Source organism: Sitophilus oryzae, unplaced genomic scaffold, assembly GCF_002938485.1.
Source record: "Sitophilus oryzae breed Bouriz unplaced genomic scaffold, Soryzae_2.0 scaffold_1227_pilon_pilon, whole genome shotgun sequence".
Taxonomy (NCBI): domain Eukaryota; kingdom Metazoa; phylum Arthropoda; class Insecta; order Coleoptera; family Curculionidae; genus Sitophilus; species Sitophilus oryzae.
In genome coordinates, this window is record NW_022145868.1 from 243,021 (window position 1) to 268,149 (window position 25,129).

General features: G+C 30.2%; 1 protein-coding gene across 13 annotated transcripts in view; it reads right to left on the reverse strand.

Annotated features, from left to right (window-relative positions):
• Positions 1–25,129, reverse strand: part of LOC115874105 (coiled-coil domain-containing protein CG32809) — a 278,991-nt gene that overhangs the window by 243,013 nt on the left and 10,849 nt on the right. For all 13 annotated transcript variants that reach the window (XM_030889181.1, XM_030889190.1, XM_030889184.1 and 10 more), the window contains exon 2: positions 22,260–22,571. In XM_030889181.1, coding sequence (XP_030745041.1) covers positions 22,260–22,389 — 130 coding nt within the window. In that variant the 5' untranslated portion in view covers positions 22,390–22,571. The remainder of the gene's footprint in view (positions 1–22,259; positions 22,572–25,129) is intronic.

A 25,129-nucleotide genomic window follows, 5' to 3' on the forward strand; every position in this document is an offset into this window, starting at 1 on the left:
TATTAGGCTCTATCTATGTTTGTGTCAAGATAAGTCTCAGCTGACAATACTTGGATTACTGGAAACATCTTGGAAAAACTTACAAAAATATATCTTAGATGTATTGTATGCTTTTATTTTATTTTTTTAATTTTTGAACGCAAGTCCAAAAAAAAACACCAAAAAAGAACTATAATACGTGTAATTGCAAATTGTATGTTAATTCTTCTCAATTTATATTAAAAATGATTTTCCATTTTTGAATATTAAAATTGGTTTTATTAATAATAAATGCATAAAACGAGATTTTAGAGTGCGGTAAACCATATTTTGATGTTTATTTATTCATAAATAAATCGGCAACCTCAAAATGGCCATATCTTTTAATCAAATTTGTTTTTAATTTTTTAAGCAGCTTTTGTAGAAATTTATAACTAAAATAATTTTATTTTCGAAAAACGGTAAAGAGAAAATATATTTCTTTTATGAAGATCTCCCAGCCCTAAGACAACGGCCCAACTACGTCGAAACACCGGTTCCCACTAGAACACCGAAGTTAAGCGACGTAAGACGATACTAGTGGGTGACGATACTAGACGGGTGACCGGTTCGAAACAAAAAAAAGGCAAAAGTGTAAAATCTATTGACACACAAACTCATGACAAGGCAAACTTAATAAAAAAATAATATACAGTGTGTCCCATTAAAAAAACATAAGTTTAGGTTATATATTTCGATAATGATAGCTCCCAACGAAAAACTAGTTACGCCTCTAGATTCTGCGTGAAAATATCTACTGGGCTCAATTTTCAAATTTTCGATAAGTTATAAGATAACCGAGATATGAAGGGGGTCAAAAAATGCAACACTTTCAAGTTCGCCCTGTATTTCAGCAACTAAGAGGGTGTAAAACTGTCTAAATTTGTGTGTAGCATCTTTAGATTCATAAAAAAGTAGCACAATGTGAAAACCGCATCTTTGTTTCTCTACCCATAAGCGAGATACCCTGAAAAACACACGAAAATGGGTCAGCCTGTAGAAATTTGAGCTCTCTGTACTATTGAGGAACAAAAAAATGAAAGAGAGAAACATTTTCTCAGCAGTTAAAAGACTGCTGCTGATGCATGAAAGATACTGATGCTTCCAAAACCAAAACAGAAACACATCATCATCAATGCATAGTTTCAAGTTCATGTGCATATTGGCCAAATATTGGTAAACCTTTTTTGTATATTTCTTGTGTATTATTTTTAAATATATTGATTCATTTTATTAAAATATAAAATATCGTTATCATCCTGCCACAACTTAACCGTATATGATATGCACGTATTGATATCGCAAAAACAGCGTCCATAAAAGTTGGCCATAAACTTTAATATTTTACATTTACGGCTCGGGAAGAAATACGTTTTCGTTATTTCTTTTTATTTGCAGTCTCTTTGCGCAAAAGTACCTTTTTATTAAACAGTCTCCAAAGGGGAATTGCATGACTTTTATAAAAATTTAAACGTTAAACTCTTTGAAAAGTCACATGTAGCTTAAAAGGAACAAGAAAGCATTTTTAAATATGTATTCATTGCGGTTGCTTTTAGACACATTTTAATTTTATACGTACGCAGTAACAAATTGAATTTTATATGTGATCATTAAATTACTTAATTATATACAGGGTGAGTCTTAAATAAGTGCAAATATTTTCAGGGTTGTTAGATCTGGATAAAAGAAACATATTTTCTCTTTACCGTTTTTCAAATGGACTTATTACCCAGTTATTTTACTTTGACAATAATTTTTTGCTTAAATTTTGAAAACCACTGGATGTTTGGTGGATTTTCTTTCTTGAAAATTTAATTTACTACCTATGTTGCCATATTATCATAAAATTATGGTTTTTAACTAAAAACTGGTACCCGGTCGCGTACAGGTACAGCTCTCGTCTACCAATTCAAAGGTTGTGGGTTCGAATCCTACAGCCGGCATTTCAGTAACCGACTATTTTTAATACAATAAAAATAGTTTGGGTACCTATGTCGACTCAGCCTTAAATGAGTACTTGGGATTCACAATCCTGAGGTAATACCTTCCTTGTATACCGAACGGCTCTAGTATGGCAAGCTGTACCTTGCTACTCCCAAGGCGTTAAACGCTACATACATGAGCTAGTATTATTAACTAAAAACTATCCAATAATCCCAAATTTAAAAAAAATAACCTCATAATCGTGTTTCTGGGATCGAAATACCGTTTATTAAAAAAAATTATAAAAATTTTTCGATAAAAAAAATGCCTGTCAAAAAAATTTGTATGGTACGTGTTGCTATATTTAAAATACATCGTTTTTAAGTTATATGAGATTTAATTTTAAAGTCCAAATTTTTCTTGATTTTGTCTAGCTTGCTTTGCCAATTTTGACATTAACTGTCAAACAGTTAGACAATTTTAGACAACTTTATATAGTGTATTTATAAAAATATATCTCGTATTTTCACTCTTTCATGATATCTAATAGATAATATTATTAATAATATAATACCGTATGTTCGAAAAAAATCGGCGCAAAGTTGGCTTGGAAATGACGATCGATGACGAAGTCATAGGCGGCTCGTTAAAATCAAAAAATATACTCGCTTTAAAACTAAATCTTAAATAACTACAAAACTAATTATTTTAGGTATGAAAACGAATTAAAAAACCTTTTTACTAATGAAATAAAAAAGTAGGTTTCTATTTGAAAAAAAATATATTTATGATAACGTTTTAATCGTTCAATGCCATAAATGCCATGACAGCTACGGCCAATATTATATGACATTCCTACAATTTAATTTATGAAATTGATAGCCAGATGTCTTCTTTTTATGTCAAAGTCATTGTGGTAATCACTAAATTTGACGTTTAGGCCAAAACCAATTTGTTTGACAGGCAGTTTTTTTTTGACCAAAAATTTAAAATATTTTTTTTTTCAAAAACGGTGAATGTTAGATATAGAGTGTTTGATTTCAATATTGATAAAATTTTGCGGAGAATTTAAGTATGTAATAAAAATGGAGGTACCCATTTAAAATAAGAAAGTTGCTGTCAACTTTCGGTATTTCGGAAGCGCCGCTATATTGAAAATAATTTTAATCGAAAGATCTTGTTATGAAACAATAATGTGGCAAAAAAATCTCCAATCTAGATATTGCAGTTCTCAAGAAACTTGAACAAAAAATCGAACGCTCAGCCTGCAACATCTTGTATAATGGCCTACCTAAGCAAATGAAAAAAAAGGAAATATATTTTTATTCAAAACGTTTTTCTTTGTAACCATTAAAAATATTGTTAGGCCCCATTTTTTAAATAAACGGAAATAAACGAAATTTATTCAACAAAAGATTTCTTTTGGAGTAAATGGAGATGTTCAAATGTCCCTATTAATTTTATTACTCCCTTTTTTAGGATGACACTGTTTCTTTGCCAATTTTATTTCTAAAGAAAATATACTTTATATTTTGTGCCTTTATTGTGCTTTTAACGTTTTTAAAATGTTAAATTTTATCGTCCAACTCGGTCTTTTGGTGTATGGAACAATATCATAGTTATTCCCTTGGCTGTGAGTCATCCACGTGGTTGATATTTCAACTTTTTACATTTCTGGACAAATAAACTTTTTAATTTTCCTTAGATGGCCCTTTTATAGGTTTATATTTTGTTTTCCGTTTATTTTCTCCATTACTTTTCAATGAAGGTACATATTTGTATTTACGAACTTAATGTAGGTCAAACACGTGTATTACTTTTTCGAAAATATCATATTGCGTATGGGTTTTTATTACGTAAATACCTTCAAGCGAAGTAATTCTATTTGACTTCTAAAGGAAACGCTCCTTATGTGATGTTTATTGTGGCTAAAAGGGCAGAATTTAATATTAAACCTTCTAAGTACACGTGTTCGTTAATTAAATATTATTCAGTATTAAAATAAAATAGAGTGCTGTAATATAAAGTTACGTTGTTGTGTATGTTAAATGTATTTATACAATATTACTCCATTAGCTTGTGTAATTCATTTAAGGTTATTGAAATACATAACCTCTTTAAACTGTTTATTTCACTGACAAATATATATTTTCATGTAATTTCAACTAAGTAAAATAAGTAGTTTAATTATTAATTGTTATTTTATTGAATAAAGTTTGGTATCTGGAACTTGAATATGTGTTTCCATTCATATGGGTAATAATATACAGGGTGAGTTTTAAATAAGTGCAAATATTTTTAGGGTAAGAAAAAAAATAAAAATTTGAAATTTATTGGATTTTTTTATTTTTAGTTAAAAACATAATATCTTCATAATATGTCAATATAGGTAGTAGATTAAATGTAAAAGAAAGAAAATCCAGAAAAGTTCTTAAAAGTTAAGGCAAAATTTTTTTTTTTAATTTTTAAAGTGAAATATCTCGGGTATTTTGGACTTATTTGAAAAACGATAAAGAGAAAATATGTTTCCTTTATCGAGATCTACCAGCCCAGAAAATATTTGCACTTTTTTAAGACTCACAATGGCTGTGTTAGACAATTTTAGGATTAGAGAATTTTTACTTCTTGAAAGTTTTGACTTTGACTATGTTTTTCAATGTAAAAAATACATTTTTTATATTATTACAACGCGATTATTACATAGAATAAGCGTAGCACAAAAGCTGCCATATAAAAACTGCTGAACGAATAATAAATACACTTGTTGATCTTCTGTGAAAACTTTTTGTAAAGGAAATTACAAAGTAAAATGAGTTCAAAGGCTGGTGCATTGTACCACTATAACAGATAATTTAATCAATACAAAACTAAAATAATATAAACGCTTATAATGAGAAATTTAACGTACCTGTTGCTACAATTTATATTAATAATTATATATATTTAGAAAAATGTATCATATTATTTTTTAATCCGTTTTACGGTATTTGAAACTAAATAATTTAAAGTTTAATGGATGTAAATTTTGTATTCCTTTGAATTTATATCAAAGTAAGTTAGGAAGAGTCGGACAGTGTGTTTAAATATTTATGTGTACTTTCATAAAGATAATCCTTTGCAATCCTCATAAAGATATGCACTCTTTTTATTTTTAAAAAGAGCAAAATATTTGAGAAATAGAAACAAAATTAGCATGAAATTGTTTTTAATTAATCTACATATTATTCTTATTTGAGTTATTAAAAGATACATATTTAAAAAGAGCTAAATATCTAAGAAAGAAAATGACATAGTATTTCGATATTAAGTATTTCTCTTTTTTATATTACAGAATATACTGGGTGTTTTTCAAAATTGGTTCGCCCCTATAATTTTTTTACATAAAAAACGAGATTTGGTGGACTGTGTTAGATTTTTTATTAGACCACTAATTTTTAAATCAAGGAGCCTTGGGAAAATACATTTGATCTGTTTAACTTTTTTCATGTATATCGTAATAAGTGTTTTTGATAATGTTTCCTAGCTGGGGTAAAAGATGTTCCAATAGCTCATTGGCATATTTTTGAAAAAGTATTTTTTAATGAATAATATTATGGTACCACATACTTGGTATTTCGAGTCAAATTCTAGATCGAAATTAAAAATACTATTTTTAAGTGAAACTGGGAAAATTTGGTATATGATATGTAATTCTATTCTAAATAATCATTTTCTCTAAAGTAACGTAAAAAAAAAACATCGAGGATACCATTTAAAAATTAAAAATTGCAGTCATTTCTTGTGAAACACCAAAGTGGCCAAAATTAATTGAATACGTCAATCAGTCCTGGTTTATGTCATATTTATAACATATCAAATCTCGTTTTTTTGTCTGAAAAAATAAAAGAGTTATAGGAGTTGAGCCACTTTCGAAGAACACTCGGTATACAATTCTATTAAGAACTGAATATTTATATAGTTATTATTATATTATATCATATAAAGAAAAGGCAATAAAAATATGTATTGAATTTTCTCCAAAATATCACTATAAATTAAACCAGAAATTGTTTATAGAGCCGTTAGAAATATTTCACAGGCTGTCCTAAAAATTGAATTTAATAACAAAACAAATAAATATTATAAAATACAACTGAAATAGAACCATTTATTTTTATGTGTTTATATCAACAGATTCTGCAATTTGATAAAAATCTGAAAACAAATATACTGATTTTTAAACCCCATATACTGACTTTTAAAACATATTCTATATTAAATTTGATCTTTTTAATACTTTTTTTTTCAAATTAAATATTATTTGTGTTTTTCTATGCAGTCAAAATAAATACTATGCAAAATAAAAAAATAAATATAAAAACAAGCAAAAATATACTAGAGACGATTATTTTAGAAATTTGTTAGTAGATATTTTATTTTATCAAAATATTTTTTAAAATTTTATTACTTTTGTTAAACTTTCATTTAACAACATACAATTATTTTTATTAAACATAATTACGCATTATATTTAATCAAATCACTAGGTTTTAAATTGAAACCACAACACAAGCAATTTAATCAATAAATCAGCACTATTTTATAATTTATTATAAACACTTTAACCAATTCTTTAGGAAGTTGAATCCTCGCACAAATTATTTCACTGACATTTAATTGGAGATTTTTCTTTATATTTAAAGCATCCTATTATGGAAACGAACGTAACAATAAATTAATGCCAAGTATCACCGGCGAGTTCATTTGTTAAACTAACCAAACAAACTGTACCTGTTGTTGACGCACCGGTAGGCACGAATCCAGCCTCCGCAATTCAACGACGTTTACAACGCTGCCAAATTTCAAAATTTAAAGTCTTTGAGATACTTTACAATACATGCAATACAAAAACAAGGATTTTGTTAACCTTCAAATTATATCATTTCTAAAATCCGACATAGAACATCACAATTTAATACTGACTTTAAAATTTAACCTGTCTTATTCCCTATTGTACCTTTAGGTATTAATGAATATTATTATTCTTCTAAAACTTTTAAAATTTAGAGATAATCTTATCATGGTTTTTGCAGAATTATTTTATTTTATGTTTGTGATACTTTGAAGCATTTTAGAACTAAAACTCCACAATACAATAAATCAAATAAAAATCTGCTTTTAATAATTCTATTATTCGTACACTGTCGAAACTCCTCAAAGTATCCGAATATTTCTGGGAGCTGGCAACTGCGTTCGTGGCAATTTTCGGGCTGGTACAGCGCATGAGCACATTGCACATGTTTCTTTTGGAATATTAACTGGGTTACGGGGGTGGTCAGGTGAGAATAAGAAGAGGAACATTCGGTTGTATCAGTGGGAAAGCCGCAATGGGAAAACAATGTAGGGATGCGACCGTAGGATGGAGAGAACGGTGTATCATAGTTCGAGGAATTATGAACAGTTTTTAGAAAGGTGCATGACTATGAATTCATAAAATTTATTAGAACGAACTTTCATGTAATCATAAATATTTTTGTGATTCTATCTTATAGTTGGTAAGATATATTTTAAACAATATTTTTTTGGAAAAACTTAAAATAAATAAGTTAAAGATACTAACTCTGGGTTAAAAAGAAACGATATATCAGACTTTCAAATATTATGCATAGTTCTTAACAAGAATGCGTATGACTATTATTTAAAACTGACTTGACAAATAATTGTCAATATTTTTTGACTGCAGTGTCATGTGAAAAAAAAAACTTGAGTTAAATTTTTGAAGGAGATACATACTCATTAAAAAAAAATAAAAAATAAGAATAGATAAATAGGAAGTCTATATTTGTGTATAAAATAAAAAAGTGTAAATTTTATTTGAAATAAAAAATTACAATTCTTAAAAATACAGAAATTAAAAATGCTAAATAATACTAAACTTTTCTTTAAAAGCCGAAAATTACACAAAAGTATTTAAGTATTCCCTATGTAATTTTTGAGATTTCTCGAAATAGATTTACTGACAATTATTTATTACATCTTATACCGGGTGCGTCTCAAAACTGGTTCACACCTATAACTTCTTTATTTTTGCAGATATAAAACGAAATTTGGTATGTTAGTATATGACCTAAATTAGGATTGATTGACGTATTCAATTGTTTTTGGTCACTTCCTATTTAACCGGAAATGACTACAACTTTTGATTTTTAAATGGCACCCTCGGTATATTTTTACTTTATTCGATACAAAAAGACACTCTGGGTAGAATAACATATCGTCAACTTTTGACATTTTTGACTAAAAAACCACGACTGATTGAAAAACACTAATTTTTAATCAAGGAGCCTTGGAAAAATAGAATTGATCGTCTACTGTTTTTCGTGTCTTGTCCTGGTGAGTTAAAAGATGCCCAAATAGTACAAATGGAACAAGAGATGCTCATTAGCATATTTGGAATTGATTTATATTTTATCTTTTTAAAAGCTTATTAGTATAGTATCTCTATACACGAATTTTGTAGTCAAATTATCTATAAAGAGGGAACATTATATAATTCTGGATTATATTAGATTAACTACTTGCCATGACCTTTTGTGGATCTCCCGATTAATGGAATAGACCTTTTCAGAGCGACCCTACTCAATTACTTTCAGAAGGCTTCATATATTTTTTACAGTGTACTCTGTAACCATGTTAAGTGTCATTTTATTTATTAGAAATTTAGTTATATCGTTTTTAATAATAAAATTAGTGTATTCTGTTGAAATCCCCAAAAAAATTCTTTAAATATCATATAATAAAATTGGACGTGGATATTATACATTGTCAATCAAGAGTAAGTAAAAATAAATAAATTATCAAATGTTAAATATAAGAATAAAAGTAAGAAAATATATATCTATTTTCAAGTAATTGATTGGTTATTTATACACTCAAAATGTTCGTATAACAAAAGTCTTACATATTATAAGATACATAGTTTGTTAAAACAAAAGAAAAGTATTCTTAGTTAAATACGAGATATCTAGTTTATGTCATCTGACTATACTATTATTTCGTCTATTTACTTTCTATAATTACCATAATTGAAGATATTAACCGCTGGAATCTAAAATGGAATCGAATATTTGCTAGATAATTACATCCCGAATTGATTTCAGCCAGTATCAATATGTTCTGTAATACAAACAGAATGTATTGCATTATAGTCGTGTACATATTCGCATTTGGAACAGACTGTATAATGATGGAGTCACTGTATTCAACTTACTTTTTTATATAACAAGTATTTGAATTATACTTACTTTAAGTTATGAACTTCAGATATAAAAGTAAAATATGTATATATTTATTTTTATTTCAGAGGCAAGGACCGGAACTGGTTGCAGTGAAGAGAGAGAACATCCCTAAAGGGGCGGTCATCACGGTCTTTCTTCCGAGGAGCAAGGGGAAAGACACCACCTACCTGCTGAGCCTTATCCAGGATTAGAACTTCAATGTAACGACTTCGAGTTGGCGAGTCATCAACTCGAGGGAGGAGGGTCATGGTCAGGTTCTCACAATATGAATTGACCTCAACTCCAAGGAGGCAATAGAAAAAGAGGGACATAACCTCTATTATAAATACGGGACAACACCGGTATCAGGTCTAAAGAGAGACCAAGTTAAAGAGGTGTAGAAAATGGAGACAGATCCTCCAGCCTACACCTCACGGGTATCCCAGCCAGAGGCAAGCTCCTCGACTTTGAAGGGCACGGAGGATCAAACTCCATCCGTGGAAGGGTGCATACCCTCGGAGGAAGAACATATGTTGTCAGAGGAGGATGGGAAATACCATGTCCCCTCTACAACAGGGCTATGATGGGTTATAGAATGTGTGATGAGTTATAACTCAAGAAATGGGGGCACAGTAGAACCCCCCCCCCCCTTCTCACTCATTCTACATTCTACGGACTAAACGGCATTGAAAAATATTTTGACGTATCTTTCTCCACTTGAAAAGCTGAATTTTCAGAAATTGCAAATTTATACCTACATTTTCTACGCGCGTCCAGTGCAAAAGTAAAAGTGTTTTGGTGTATTGTGGTGAATTACTGTTTTATTTTGCTAGTGTTTATACTTTTTAAATATTTTTGACCCCATCTATATCAAATTCCTGCGCAAACTGCGAAGTCTAAACGTATGTGTGCTCCTCATTTTTGTTTAGATCATAGAGAAGTCAACTATTAACTTGAAACTAAATATAGAACTTAAATAATTAGTTTTTATGTCAATTTATCGAATTTAAAAAAGCTTTCCAGGGTTATGGAAAATAAAAAGTACAGTGGTAGGAATAAAACAAAATCTTTATTGCATAAGCAAGAAGAAAGAGACAAGACACAACTTTATCTTGGAAAGTAATTTTCATTGTAAAAATAATTGCTGAAACTATTAGTGGGTGCCTCAGTCAATTCACTGTAGACAAAAGTGTACTATAAAACTGCGTGTGTGTTCGACAGGTTAAAGTGTGCAAACTGGCCTGCACAGTCGGTGTGTGCTAAAGAACTGAGCGTATGTGGGTGCCCTTAGACAAAGCAATTCATAGACAGCTAATCTAAAATATATTTTTACAAATGAAGGATCCCGGGGAAAAGCTTGATAAGCGCCAATTTCTTAATTTTAGGATTTTAGAATATTATAATAGATCTAACTGGTCCCTACAAAATGTATAAACTCTGCAGGAAAATAAGCTATTAAATCCTATAATATATGCCTAGTAAAAATATAGAATTTAACCACCAGCCATCCAGCAGTGGGATTCTATAAACAACGTAGCAAGACATTTCTTGCCTAGCCTATGCTATTTTAATATGAGGCACTTGACAGGAAATATGTTTACAGAATCGTTGTCTCCTGTAAAATTAGTAAAATGGTGCTTATCATGTTTTCCCCTGGACCATTTAAGTTAAAATTTATTTTAAAATAAAAATATTAATTCCAAATAAAATAAGCAAAATGTAAAAAACACAGACTTCTTACATAACAATATTTTTATCGTGTCTATAAGATTTTTTACACACACACAAACATACAAATTACTTTAAAGTCAAACTGAAGTGTACGTGTACGGTCGCATGTGGTACGTATACCTTGATTTGTGTATAGTGTGATTAAAAAGTTGTGTTGTAAATATTGGTAAGTTGGTTATAAACGTCGTAGACTTTCTAACTTTACTAATTATTATTAAACTATATTTGATTTAATGAATTCTGTGCATATAACAGCATTGAATCTGTGTATTTAAATATACTAATTTATTTATTAAAAACAGTAAAATTAGATAAACAATAAACGGTAATAACATAATGCTTGCTGTTATTTCAACATTTCATAAATTAAATATCTGTATTTCATTTCAGTTATTTAGATACTGCATTTAATAAATGTTTCACAAAATGGAAATATATTATTTGCTTTATAATTTATCTGTAATAAAGAAACTCTGAAATCTGAATAAAACGTTACTCGAATAATTTTGAAATTTCGTACATATTATATTATTATTTTATTGTTATTAGTATTATATTTAATATTTCGCTATTTAATATATTATAGAATGTATATTATTTTAAGTTTTATTGCCATTTTGTAAGAAAAATACACACACATTTATCTACAACCGTTTAGTTATAACGTTTTTACATCACTATTTTTTTAGTATTTCAGTTACGTTATGAGATTCATAATACAACTACTGGTGTTATGAATCTATAACACAACTAGTTTTTATAATACTGACAATTCCCCACAATTATAACTGATTATAACTAAAAATATGTGACAAATGTCATAGTTAAAGGTGTTAAAGGTGGGCGACTAATAAACGAAAATTAAAACAACATTTTCTTATTTTTCGGTTGTAGATAAAACGTTGTACATGACACGTACCTTTAAACATGATTACAACACTCGTTGTTGTAATCATGTTCATAAACACACTTGTACTGAAAATAACTATTAATAGTTAAATTCCAAAAAAAATCTTTTTTTTGTTTATTTTTCTCTAAAACGACATGAAAATTTGGGTGAGATAATTTCTATAAAAAATTAATTTTTCTCAAAATGTTAATAATAGAGATGAGCAAGGGATCGCAAACTGCGATTCTATGGCAGCGATTTTAAAATCGCAAACGCAACCTGCGATTGGCTCTATAGGAAATTGCGACTGCGATTTCTTTTATTGGCGAGTTTCAATTTAGGCAACCAGTATCACTATAGCCTGCGATTTGCGACTTTGTTGCGATTTGCGATTTTGTTGCGACTTGCGATTTTGCTGCGATTGTGATTTGTATACTGGAACCGTGATTTCTATCTGCGAGTTTGAATTTTTAGAAGTTGCGATATTGTTGCGAATGTAATTTTGTGGTTTATTGAAGCATTTTATAGTAAACTGCGATTGAATTTTCTCTCTGATATTATTTATTTATAGAGAAGGTATAGCCACGATCATAATATACCAGGTGTTTCTCAAGAGTGGTTCACCCCTATAACTTTCTAATTTTTTCTGATAAAAAAAAACGAGATTTGGTATGTTAGATTATGACATAAATTAGGATTCATTGATGTATTCAAATGTTTTTAGTCACTTCCTGTTTCACCGGAAATTACTACAACTTTTAATTTTTTAATGACACCCTCGGTATTTTTTTAGTGTATTCGATAGAAAATAATTTTGATCTTTAAAAATCGTACTATTTTAAATTTCAATCGAGAATGTCATGGCTGTGTTCAAAATACTAATTTTAATCAAGATGCCTTAGAAAGATAGATTTGATCGTCTATTGTTTTTCGCGTCTTGCTCTGGCCTGTTAGAAGATGCCCAAATCGTATTTTTAATCATATCTCAATTTTTTCAAAGGGGACAAGGGTGGCTCATTGGCATATTTAGAAAAAAAAAATTACGAATAATTTTTTTTTTTTGGTTTGGTAAATATTAAAATCTCATGTTACAATCGCTGCGATTTAAAAATCGCAATCGCAGTTTCAATAATTGCGATTGGAGAATCGCAGTTTTGCTCATTTCTAGTTAATAATAAAAAGGTTTTGCGTTTTTTAAAGACTAACCTGGAATATACTGTATATTATTTTACCATTTTCTCAAATTAATTTTGAGTATTTCATCGAAAATGAACACACGAACGAAAATAATATTTCAGCCTTTCAAGTTTACTGAAAAAAGCGAATGATAAACGACTGGACCATTTCTTTACTTCATCCGAAGACAAGTAAAAATATGTGTATTTTTCTTTCGCTTATTCCAAATAAAACGTGCATTTCCTATATATCTTTTCGGGTTTGCGTTCAGAAATCAAGTCACATACATTCAGATATTTCTAGGTTCTGGCTGGAGGAAAATTCTGACCTATTTTTCTTGGAAAATGCTGGAAAACTTATCTTGCAGCTGTTCGAAACATGCAATCTTCAAAGAAAGCGATCTAAAGTAATAGCTAAGATTGTATTTGGACCTTTTAGACATTAAGTATTTGAGAAAGTTATAGAATTTTTGGTGTCTGGTAACACTGTTCGATAAATTGAAACTTTTCATTTCTAATATTTTTAGGTGCCTTTTTCTAAATACTATTATATTTGTGTTCTTTTTTAACAGATCCCATTCTTGTTCAGCCTTCTGTTTTGTTAAGTCCAAATCACGTACCAATTCATTAAGTTCCTTTTCATTTATAATATGGGGCTAATTTAAGGTTTCTGGTTCATACAGAAGGTCGCTAGATATTCCAGGCTTCTCCAGAGGGTTTGTGCCGATACCATTACGAAAAGTTTTGCAATTCCAAGGGTGCAATTGTTACATGTAATTCTTCATTGTGAGAAAGAGGCCCTAGTGCAAGTCGCAGGTTTGGATATTCAGTTTTGTTTTTCTGTTTCTTGAATAACCTCTAATATTTGTTAGACAGAAATAGCAGTCCTTAAATTCACAGTAGGACTTAAGGTTTATTCTCACTATACATTCCGTATCAGCTACCTTTCATTTCACTTCCGTTTACGTAAAATATTGGTACGTTTTTCGTCGGTTCCGTGTGGATAGAAAGTCACAATTTATTTAAACACTATTTATTTAACACTAATTAACAAAAACAATAACGATAAAAGACTTATAGAACTATTTACAAACGATTTATAACTAAGAATTTATTTTGAATTTTAGCGCGTCAACTGTATATTTATAACTGCCCCCTGTAGGCCACAGCCGCCGGCTTTTATACCGACAGGTAAAGAACTCTAGAATAGTCCATAGATCGTTAGGTGCGTAGAGAAGGATTTCGAATGTTCTCGTATGTACTAGTCCATTCCAGTGGGACTCGATTCTTCTCGAACGAATGAATCATTACGGTGTCTATTCTTTAATGCGATGTTAAGGTCATCTGAGGGCGGGACATATAGTTAGGTTAGGTCGAGTCCACACGGGTCCGCAACAATATTATATCATGTAAATGAATAGGACAATGCATACTATCCGTTCCGTTTCCCTTCCGTTCCATATCGTTTCCTTCCATACATTTTTTTTGGCGGAAGAACTGAAGCGTATCGGAAACAGCGTTGTCAAATTCTTACATTTGTACCAGCTCTGTGCAACATTTTGCTGATATTTATTTATTCTTTTACCTCTTAATTAAATCTATTACCTTTTTCAAAAGATATAATAACTTCTACAATAAAAAATGTGGAACTGATACGGAACGGAACGTGAATACAACCAAAAATACGGAACGGATATGGAATGGAAACGGAAAGTATAGTGAGAATCAATCTTTACACATATTTACGAAGTACGTAATGATATAACATATATTTTTTACGAAATAAAAATGTTTTAATACAATTTTACATGGTTTTTAGCAAACGTATTTCATTTTTCGGAATCAGCAGAATTTAAACTCACGTTGAAGTATTGCTGTTTCGAGGCGAAATTGTATTTTTTGCTTAAACAAGGGCTGGTTTATTGGATTTTCATTTGTGCATGATTGAAGCCCTCGAAAAAAGGAATAAATGTTCCAATTTCATTATCAAAATATTATTTTTACTTATACGATATTTTGTATTATTTCTATATACATTCTGCAATATGGTTATATCAAAACTTTGAAGGAGACAAAGAGAATGATTGATTTTATGTTAATCAGCCAATAAAAAATAGTTTGTTTTAGACCTTACTACATTGTAACATTGAAACTCATACTAGCTACAGAGCGAACAACAATGATTGAAATAATTGACAATACCGAGTTAGAGGATTTTAGCATTAGCGATTGGTACCCTATGATCGAAAAAAACGGCGTCCAGTTGGCTTATTGGAAATGACGATCAATGACATTCTCTATATAATATTACATACAAATGACATCACATACATATATACAGGGTGGTCCGAACTGTATTCCGGAAACTTCAGCAGCATATTCTGTAAATGTACATTTTTTTAGTCAGTAGTTTTATACAGGTATAGATGAAAAGTTATTACTCTTCAACCAGTTAAAGAATATGTAGGTGGCGCCCTCTTCAAGTAGGACTCATATTGACATGAAAATCAAATTTCTCATATCCAAAAACTCCCAAACACCAATTTTCATCCAAATATTGACGTTACTTCTTAAATTATTTGGAAAAAATCGAAATAAAAATGATATTTCTACACCCTGTATCTCCGAAACTAAGCATTTTAGGACATACATTTATGTGAACTTTTTTACTTATTTTAATCTGCAGAATATGCTGCCGAAGTTTCCGGAATACAGTTCGGACTACCCTGTATTTATGAACTTTTTTATATATTTGTATGTGCAGAATATGCTGCCAAACTATTCCGAATACAATTCGGACCACCCTGTATATTAAATTAACCAGACATCTCTAATTATTATGGTACTATTGCATAACAATATAATAGGAACATTTTTATTAAGCTGAAAATCACGAAATTTTGAAAAAACTTGAAAAAATACTTTTAATTTTAACTGGGTAGCCATTTTGAAAAGTAATCTGATTCTAAATCTAGTTATATTTATTTTTTGCAAACAAACTTTTTATAAATGATTTACAAAACATATTCCTAATATAATTTTGTCCACGATATATTTTAAAAGCCTAAATTATTTATTTTACAGCCCTAAACTAAGTTATTTTTGACTAAAAACGTTTTTAAATGATTTTTTTCTAAATAATATATCAGAAACTGATTAAATATAAAGTTTCAAACATCACCACACTGTTATTTTATTAGAAAACATATTTTCTACGATAAAAATAGGCTATTCTAAATATCTGTTTGGTAAAAGAACTTTAGGAATGTAAAAACTCCAACTTAGTAGGCTTTGGTTGTCAAGTCTGCTCGACGACACGGCGCGCGGGCGCGTTGCCTAGCAACGGAGAAGTTTTTATATGAACTTTGTTTAATTTTGGCAGGTTTTTTATTTTATTCTCGGTGTTTGGGATATTTAATGACTTATTTTTAGTCTGTTCCAGATCTATTGAGATAGTGTATTGAAATGTGAAGTGTCCAGCAAGGCTTCGACTTTAAAAGGTAGGATTTTTTTGATTATGAGTTATTATTAAGGAAATTAAGTATGTTTGTGATACTTTTTTGTGGAAAATCTTAATTTCTGCTGTTTGAATTATATAAAATAGTGTTTTTCTGTAGTATATTAGTTATTAATATAGTAAAATATAACAACCAACGGTTAATTTGATATCAATTTATTAACAGGAATATTGTATGTTCTGAATTTTTAATTTAACCTCTAAAAACAGATATTTCTTAAAAAAGTATGTAATTATGGAGCACATTATCTGCTTTAACTTAATTTTTACCTTGAGATAACACTTCCTCGTGTTATGTTCTGCAATCTGGGAGTTTATATAAACTATTAACTAATTATTATATTTGAGATATACTAGAAAAACAGTGATTTTTCAGTGTAGGGCACTAAAAATAGAGTATTTTTTTATATTTTGATTATGTTGCTTATAAAAATTATATAACTTTTATGTATTATTTTGCAGATAACGAAATTAAATATAAAGATATCAGGTTCTATAGTAAACTTTAGGTACCTCGGAATTTCACACTTTTCTTTATTTTCTTAGAAAGATTATATTAAGACAAAAAATTTGTTGGATCATACAGTTTTTTTTTGAGCATTTGGGTTGCTTTGGTTAGCTTTTCTTTGTGGAGGGTGTTAAGCTGTGGTTTTTATATTTTAATAATTTACTGTAATAGATTGGTTAGCATTTTAGACACTTTTAAATGATTTTTTTTGGTTCAAAAGTGCTTCATCCAAGGATTTTTTTCTTTTAAACTGTTCTATAGCAATAGGGCTTGCGACTAAAAAAATAAAGATTGCGAAATTCTGAGGTACCGTAAAATGGGGTGAATAGAAACATAGGGGTGAATAGAAACAAAATTTCTGAAAAAAATCAAATCACGATTAAAAATATTCAAAGTAAAAAGAGTCGACATATCTAATTTTTCTATCATTGGTAATACACAATAAAATGTAAAAACTATATTTTTATCTGTGGCAGCACTGTTTCTGTCAATCAGCTGATCAATAAATGTGAGATCGATTTATCACCTATTTTGTATGGCGCGAAAACTTTATAAATAAAATATTTATTTTTAAAGTAATACTTAAGCTGGTACATGTAAGTTGTTATATTATATGTATTGTTAATTATTGCTAAACCTACTTAAATATGTAATAATTATCTGTTTCTAATCACCTTGTTGGAAATAGAATAGATAAAAACCTTAACGTCAATTTTTTTGAGCATTTGGGTTGCTTTGGTTAGCTTTTCTTTGTGGAGGGTGTTAATATTTATATGCATATTTTCAAAATTTACAAACTATATGTATACGCAAAGAACAAACAAAGACCCATGTTTTAAAATATTCGGGAAAATAATACCACATTTTTATCAACCGGTATATCGCTAATAGCCTACGAAACTGTTTCTATTCACCCCATTTTACGGTACTTAATGTTTACCAGACCCAAGATATCAATATACAGGGTCCGGCAATAGTGCGTCGGCATCTGTAGCTACTAAAATAAAAAAAAAACTGTTTATGAATAAATATATTTCACATGGCATATTCTACAGTAAATTGTTATCAAAGCCATATGAAATAATACTGCGTGCATCTGCGGAACCACATTTTGAAATACTTTAAATGCAAAAAATTTTCATTTTTTACTTCTCCATCTAATAAAAAATTAATATAGAGGGTGTTCCATTAAAAAAACAAAGAAAAATTATTTTATATTTTAGAAAGTTTGGCGTAGAATTTAGATCACCCTGTATAATTTAAGATTACTATATTTCTAGCAAAATAAGTATAGACTATCTAAAGTAAATTACCCAAGATAGTTTTTATTTCAGGACAGTTCTTGTATTTGTAATAATTGTTTAAAGAAGTTAATATAATTTTTTTATGAAATGAACAAAATTCTTACAGCTTTAGTGTATATTAATAAATAATATTTTCTTGCCTTTAGCTGTGTATTTTTTCTAATTTCGAAAAATCGAAAGTACAGAAAAAAAATAAAAAATGAAAAGAAAATTGTTTTGCTTGTCGTAAAGGGGGGAACCAAGCTCCACTCCCACAACCGGTTTCTGGGCCTACCCTTCATCAGGTGGGCTGTCCAGGGGCTGGGTCTCACCGATACGGCAAGCAAAACTTTTTCTATATCAACAGACGATGTCGTAGAGTCGGTGAGAACCAGCCCCTGGACAGCCCACCTGATGAAGGGTAGGCCCAGAAACCGGTTGTGGGAGTGGAGCTTGGTTTCCCCCCTTTACGACAAGCAAAACAATTTTCTTTTTACTTTTTATTTTTTTTCTCTACTTTCGATTTTTCGAAATTAGAAAAAATACACAGCTAAAGGCAAGAAGATATTATTTGTTAATATACACTAAAGCTGTAAGAATTTTGTTCATTTGATATATATATTTGAGTGGGCCGAAAAACGCTCTTTAACATCTTTTGACGGGAGATGCATTAATATCTCTCCGACACTTTACGACATCGTCTGTTGATATAGAAGAAGTTTTGCTTGCCGTATCGGTGAGAACCAGCCCCTGGACAGCCCACCTGATGAAGGGTAGGCCCAGAAACCGGTTGTGGGAGTGGAGCTTGGTTCCCCCCTTTACGACAAGCAAAACAATTTTCTTTTTACTTTTTATTTTTTTTCTCTACTTTCGATTTTTCGAAATTAGAAAAAATACACAGCTAAAGGCAAGAAAATATTATTTATTAATATAATTTATTTATTTATTTATTAGTAACTCTGAAATAATCCAAATATATTTACCCATATCTTAGGATTATGTGAAGTGATCTGAAAGGAAGCCAAAAATGTAATAATATACATGGTGTCATATTAAAAAAAAACATGCTGATCCACTGACACAGTAGTACAATACATACTTTAGGTTTGTACATAAACAAAATTCCCAAGTTTCATATTCTAGGAGCTACAGATGCCCGACGCACTTTTGCCGGACCCTGTATAACATTTTATGCTGTATCTTTATCGTTTCAATAATTTAATATAAAAGCAATAATATTTATTTGACATAAACTGGCTGTATATATTGCCCATTATCTTTGGCGAATGAATCTAGGGACAATAAGCAGCGATTTTTTTCCGTATTGGCCATAAAAATATAGATAATAAACAGCGAGACATATTGAGGTCGTAGCACTGGTTTAATGCTGTTGGGATTCATCCAATTTTAGATCGAAATGATGGGAACACTGCAGCAAAATTTGGTGCGGATTTTGCTATACTACGCCATAGATATTTTGTGTTTATTATAGGGATATGCTGAATTGCAGAGGTAAATCCATAGCAAATACTAATAATTTACCTTTGAACATTATTGTTATTTTGTTGATTCATAAATATATTATTCAAAATTTGTTGAAGTATTGAAAATTTGGAAATTACTTACATTTAAAAACATAATCTCTTAATAGGGGATTTGAGCTATTATTAATAATAATATTATGTTTAAATGCATTTAATATTCATACAAATAAATAATCATATTTAATCTATACTAATATATAAAATCCTTAAGTGACGGACATATTGATTAATCACGATCCTGCTCAAACCACTCAACGTAAGAAGCTCAATTTTGGCATACAGGTTGATTCTAGGGTGTAGAGGTTCGATAAGAAGGTATTTTTCGAAATTCCAGTTCCAAGAGGGTGAAACCACCCCTCAAACATTACAATATTTTTTATTTAAAAAATGGTCAAGTTTCCGAAAAAACGCACGTATATTTTATTTTGTATTTTACATATTTTAAGATTTTTTAGAAATGTATACAGGGTGTTTCGAAAAATCTGGTCATTGATTAATCACGATCCTGCTTAAACCTTGTTGTTTTACATATTTTAAGATTTTTTATAAATTTATACAGGGTGTTTCATAAAATATGACCATTGAGTAATCACGAGTCTGCTTAAACTGCTTGACGTTTAAAGCTGAATTTTGGCAAACGGACTAATTTGACTGTGGGATGTAGAGGTTCGATAAGGAGGGGTTCCTCGAATCTTAAATTCCAAGAGGGTGAAAACGCCCCTCAAATATTACAATATTTGTTATTTAAAAAACGGTTAGTCTTTCGGGAAAACGTTTGGACAAGCATAATTTATTTGGTTTTTTTACATAATTTTTAAAAAAACCATACAGGGTGTTCCAAAAAGTCGGGTAATTTCCTAACCACGATTCTGCTTAAACTGCTTGACGTAAAAAGCTTATTTTTGGCAAACGGATTTTTCGAAAGTCAAATTCCAACGAGATGAAACTACCCCTCAAATATTACCAAGTTATATAATAATATCGCCATATTGTTTTTTCTCATGCTGACATAAATGTGAGAAAATTTTATCCAGTTTGTATGTTAATGGCAATTCTTGCTTTTTGCTCTATCAACACCATTACAAATGATTAATTCGACGCGAACGAAGTCGCGGGTACACGCTAGTATTAAATAAAATGCATTATATTATGTTCTATAAAAATATGTTGAATTTTAAGCTGTAGCAAAAAATATAGTTTAAAATTAATTTTATTTACATTTTTTTTATTTCGAATTTGAAAAAATTTGAAAGATATATACAGGGTGTCAAAAAATGTGCCTCTAACTTTGGTGGGAGATTCTATAAAGATAAAAATAAAACAAAAGGTTCCAATGAACATATGTCCTAAGATGCTCCTCGAAAACTTAGAACCCTCGAAAGGGTAAGAAAGAATAATACAGGGTGGTACGAACTGTATCCCAGAAACTTCGGCAGCATATTCTGCAGATAAAAATAAGTTAAAAAGTTTGTATAAATATATATACTAAAATGCTTAGTTTGGGAGATACAGGGTGTAGAAGTTTCATTTTTATTTCGGTTTTTTCGGAGTTGTGTCACATGAGAAATTTGGGTTTGATGTCAATATGACTCCTATTTGTAGGGGGCACCACCTACATGTGTTTTAACTGTTTTGAAGAGTATTAACTTTTCGTCTGTATTTGCATAAAACTACTGAGTGAAAAAATATACATTTCTGTGATTTTTTATGTAAAAATGTCTCTAGGTAAAAAACGAACAACCGTTCTCAAGATATTTAGAATGGAAATGGTCAATACATGTCATTATTACACACAACAAGAAATAAACATGTTGTGTAAATAGTTATTTGACTGAAATGATCATTTTGGAAACTTTTTTTTTTTTTCGAAAAAATGATGATAAAACAGTTTTTGTTGAACTTTTGGCACAAAAAGTTATTACTCCTCAAACCAGTTAATAATATGTAGGTGGCGCCCTCTACTAGTGAGAGTCATATTGACATCAAAATCAAATTTGTCATGTAAAAAAAAACAGAAATCAATTTTCATCCAAATAGTGACGTTCCTTCAGAAACTATTTGGAAAAAATCGAAATAAAAATGAAACTTTTACACCCTGTATCTCCGAAACTAAGAATTTTAGGACCATACATTTATACCAACATTTTTACGTATTTTTATCTGCAGAATATAATACCGAAGTTTCCGGAATACAGTTCAGACCACCCTGTATTTCTTTTTTTTTGTACCCTTTCATTTTTTTTCACCCTGTATTGAAAACTTTTAAATTTACATTTTTTAGTGTAGCTAAGTGCTTAATAGACATTAATTGAATTCAACCACAAAATATCAAGAATATTTAATGAAATTCGAAGGACATACTTTAAAGAGGCAAAATTTAAAGCAAACTAGACGTTAAAATCTAACAAAATTTACCTCCATCTCTGCCAAATTTCCTTTTTTTCTTCGACGCTGTCGACGACGATCCCTGTTTCTGTCCTGACGAGGACGAGGACTTTTCGCATTTGTCCTTGTCTTTGTCCTTGTTTTTCCACCGGATCAACATTTTGCTCGGGTGGAAGTTTGGCTTTTATTGAGTTTTTAGTGCCGATTTAGTGGAGCTCTTTTATAGGTCGGTTTAAGTTTCTCAACGAGATCATGGTTGGTTTAGTTAGTTTAGATTTTAAAGGTTTTTAAGTTAGTAGGTTTGTTATTAGGGTTTAGTGTTTATTATTTCAGGTAGTTTACCTGGAAAGTAAAAATATGTAAATTAGAAAAAAAGGTTTGTTTTTATTTTGTTTAATTTTAATAACTAAAACTAAACTATAACTATGAAAACATCTGTCCCAAGTTCCAATGAAAATCAAGTTAAGTAAAATAATTTAGTGGCTTTGTATTGGAACATAAATGTATTTAAACAACACCAAACATCTCAAACTACACTAATGAACAGCAGAATCAAAAATTTAATATACCAAATAATATTAAAATTAAAACTTTTTTTTTCCATAGAAACTGTTGTTTCTATGAAACTCTATCAAAAATAGTAGATAAAATAGTACTTTAACCGCAACGGTAGATTAAATGATACTTTAACAGCGAGGATAGGTTAAAAACTTTATTTCTTCTCGCACGTTTTTTAATTGCTTCCATTTTTGAAAATGTTTGTATTCCTTTTCATAAGTTATTCGCCATTAATAAACGCCATATCCAAGCTACTTCCATTTAAATCCCAATGGAAGTAGTTTGGATATGGCGTTTGTCGACTCAGCCTGAATATCTGTTGATAATTTACTTATTTCGTTTTGAACCATTTCTGGTTCCAATTCAATCAGCAATCAACACGAAAGAGAATTAAAAAATATTGACTCAAAACTGACAACTAAAGAGACAGCTTTATTTATTTGTTAAATTACATAGGAACCAACGCCAACTGGAAACTGGGCAGCAATGGGCTTGTTCCACTCACCATGACAAAACAAACAGCACCTGACAACTTATTGAAATTCATTTCATGTACTTGTAGAAAAGGATGCGGCGCAGCATGTGGTTGCAGGAAAGCTAGGTTGAAGTGTTCCGTTGTATTTGGCTTCTGCAGTGGTCAGTCATGCGAAAATGTTCCGGAGGTTCACATCGACATTGAGGACGAAGATGACCAAGACTTAACAATGGAAGAAAACGCCTTTTGATATTCCCATAAGCACCGATTACGATGACACCGCAGACAATACTCAAAACGTTATTAATAACCGACCCGGATCATCAAAGAAAAGAAAACGCTAATAAATCGCCATGACACTACCTTATTTTTCATTTTTTTATGTTGTGCGTTATATTTCAATGAGACATATGAAGGTTTATAACATATTTTTTTCGCTCCGTGGCACCGTGGCACTACCTCACCAGCCGCTGGTGTTTATACCTATGTAAAAATAGCGAGAATTTCGGAAAAATACAAAATTGGGGAGTTTTTCTATTTTTTTTTGGAAAATATGTTCAACTTTTCGTCACTGTACCTTCTATCCAAGATGGCGGCTCGAGCGGTCTCACCCCAAGGTCGAAAACTTGGATTTTTTGTCAAGACCCAAACCTTAACAGCATATAAAAAAAATACTACTACACCACCTTTTGTATGGCAAAACACCCCACTGACTCGACAAATGGAACACTTTGCATTTTCTTTTAAAACAAGGTTTTATGTAATATTTTTAAAAAAAAAACTAACTTTTTTGCAAGTATAACGATTCTTTCTTCAAAAACTAGTGCAAAACATACAAACGAAACTTTTTTGATAAAAATGGAAATGCCATCCCGACCAATATAAACTTGCTTTAAAGTCAAAATTCTCAGAAAATTATTATTCACGCCATTATTTTAAATCGACTGCAAAAATGCAAGCCCAAGGAAACGATGGAGATTTTTATTGTATGCTTTTATGCGTTTCTCTGCTTTCGCTCGTTTTAGGGTAGAAGCATTGTATTTTGTATTTGTATTATCGCAGATTTTTTAGTATTATGAGAATTATACGTTTTGGGTATTATTTCTCGAAAAGGCATACAACGATACGTTACAGTTATTAGTTTGACAAGCAAAAGAAAATAGACAGTATACGATTTATAACAACTTGAATACTTGTGAATTGCTTCGAGAATGTTGAAGTGGGCACTGCTGTATTCCAATAACATTAATAATACACATAAAAGTAAAGATTTGTCGTATCATAACAAACAGTAAAAACAGACGTAGTTCATGGAGAGACATTCTCTATACAGGGTGAGTCTTAAATATGTGCAAATATTTTCAGGCTGGTAGATCTCGATTAAAGAAATATATTTTCTTTTTGCCGTTTTCCTATAAGTCCAAGTCCAAGTTTTTTGATTTTCTAAAAAGTAACGATAGGAAAAAATAAAATTGATTTTCAAAAAAATCCGGTTTTTTTTTTCAAAAAACTCAGCAATCCTTGAAATTTTTAAAACTTTTTTGGTGGCATCTTGGTGAACATCTCAAGGCGGCAACTTTGGCCCAATTTAACCATTTTCGTATCTATTACGGTTACTGAGATACCAATGCTCGTACCTCGAATTTGTAGCACCCTGTAATTCAAGTGAAAAGATAATTAAAAAAAAAATCCAATAAAGGTTTCGAAAAATACCAAATTTACAAAATATTCTTGTCGCGAAAAAACCACCTAGATGCGTTTTCTGGACTCGAAATAGGTATACCATCTCTAAAAATATTTGCACTTATTTAAGACTCGCCCTGTATTGACCGAGTGTTTCGGCACTCCTTCGATATATTTCGCCTTA